The sequence below is a fragment of the Amphimedon queenslandica genome, unplaced genomic scaffold, assembly GCF_000090795.2.
Source record: "Amphimedon queenslandica unplaced genomic scaffold, v1.1 AMPQUscaffold_1972_Cont26023, whole genome shotgun sequence".
In the NCBI taxonomy this organism is placed as follows: Eukaryota; Metazoa; Porifera; class Demospongiae; order Haplosclerida; family Niphatidae; genus Amphimedon; species Amphimedon queenslandica.
In genome coordinates, this window is record NW_003557690.1 from 1 (window position 1) to 1,238 (window position 1,238).

General features: G+C 38.4%; 1 protein-coding gene across 1 annotated transcript; it reads left to right on the forward strand.

Annotated features, from left to right (window-relative positions):
* Positions 1–45: 45 nt before the first annotated feature.
* On the forward strand, positions 46–969 carry LOC109593335 (dihydropyrimidinase-like). Its single transcript, XM_020008457.1, has 2 exons — positions 46–275; positions 672–969. Exons 1-2 carry the CDS (start codon positions 72–74, stop codon positions 738–740), a joined length of 273 nt encoding a protein of 90 aa, XP_019864016.1. The 5' UTR covers positions 46–71; the 3' UTR covers positions 741–969.
* Positions 970–1,238: the final 269 nt, after the last annotated feature.

The following is a 1,238-nucleotide window of genomic DNA, read 5'->3' on the forward strand; positions in this document are numbered from 1 at the left end:
TAGTACACATCTAATGCAAACAAACGCATTACACTGTCATTCATAATTGAATTGAAATTTGTTTTTGTATCATGTCCTTCCTTCCTTTCTCACAGGCTGTTGACTTTAACATATTTGAGGGACTAGAGTGCCACGGTGTCCCTGTTTATGTCATCTCTCGTGGTAAGGTCGTTGTTGATCACGGGAAGATAGACGTGGTCAAGGGGAGTGGCAAGTTTATCCCTCGTAAGCCTTGGACCGACTTTGTGTACTCTAGAGTCCATCAGAGGGACAAGGTGAGAATTAATGGATTTGGTGGTAACGAGATCATTCCTTAATTTATAATCATCACTGTTAGGATGTGATGCACATGTTAACTATAGCTATTTAAAGTGATATATTGCATGTATTTTTCCACAGACGTTTTAGGGAGTAAAAATTGACTTGTAGCTGTTGTTATTTCAGCTCCTGTCATCTGAATGCAAGTGCATTGAAGCTATAGTGAGAAGCAAAAAACCCATTAGTTCCATTGTCATGAAATCCATGACAAGCAAAAATCCCATTGGTTCCATTGTCACGAAATCTGTGACAAGCAAACTATTGCTATACATCACATTTAATCGTAGTGCTGTATTATAATAATAGCATGAGTTCTTGCTAATATGATAAATATTTCTTTTCTTTATTTTTAGGTTGATCAGCCACAAAAGGTTGAGCGTGAGCCTTATACTGGCCCTGTCATAGACCTGAGCAAGAAATAAACCGAGGCCCTCTTGCCTTTGTGGTGAATGAAATAATTTTTCTTTACTTTGAGAATAATTAAAATAATAATAATAGTGTGTGGAAAGTTAACAGTGTAATAGTAAAAATAATTGTAATGATTATTGTTGATCATAATAAAAAATTGTCTTTTTTAAAATTTAAAGTTCTTGAGTGACTCAGCATAGCACTGTATAGTACAGTATAAAGTTTTTGTGGAATATTCTTCACGAATGACACTGGGACGACTGCAGGGAACGCCACACTGTCCGCAGACTGGGCCAGGATCTCTGGCTGTAGAGGACTTGATGCTGGCCTCCGGGCCAATGGCGGGAGTTGCCGGGAAAGGAGAGCAAGCACACATCTTAAGAAACCACCTTCTCTTTTAGCCTGTGTCGTAGAATAGAGTAACGTTTATTGGAGCTGCAGTGAAGACAGTAGACATTGAAGGAGTTCTGGTTTTGCTGCACAATAGACTATAGAATCAGTGAAATTCTGGT

Coding starts and splice junctions, on each gene's coding strand:
- LOC109593335 (XM_020008457.1), top strand. CDS start 72: ATGTCCTTCCTTCCTTTCTCACAGGCTGTTGACTTTAACATATTTGAG. Junction 276..671: donor GAGTCCATCAGAGGGACAAG/GTGAGAATTAAT, acceptor CTTTATTTTTAG/GTTGATCAGCCACAAAAGGT.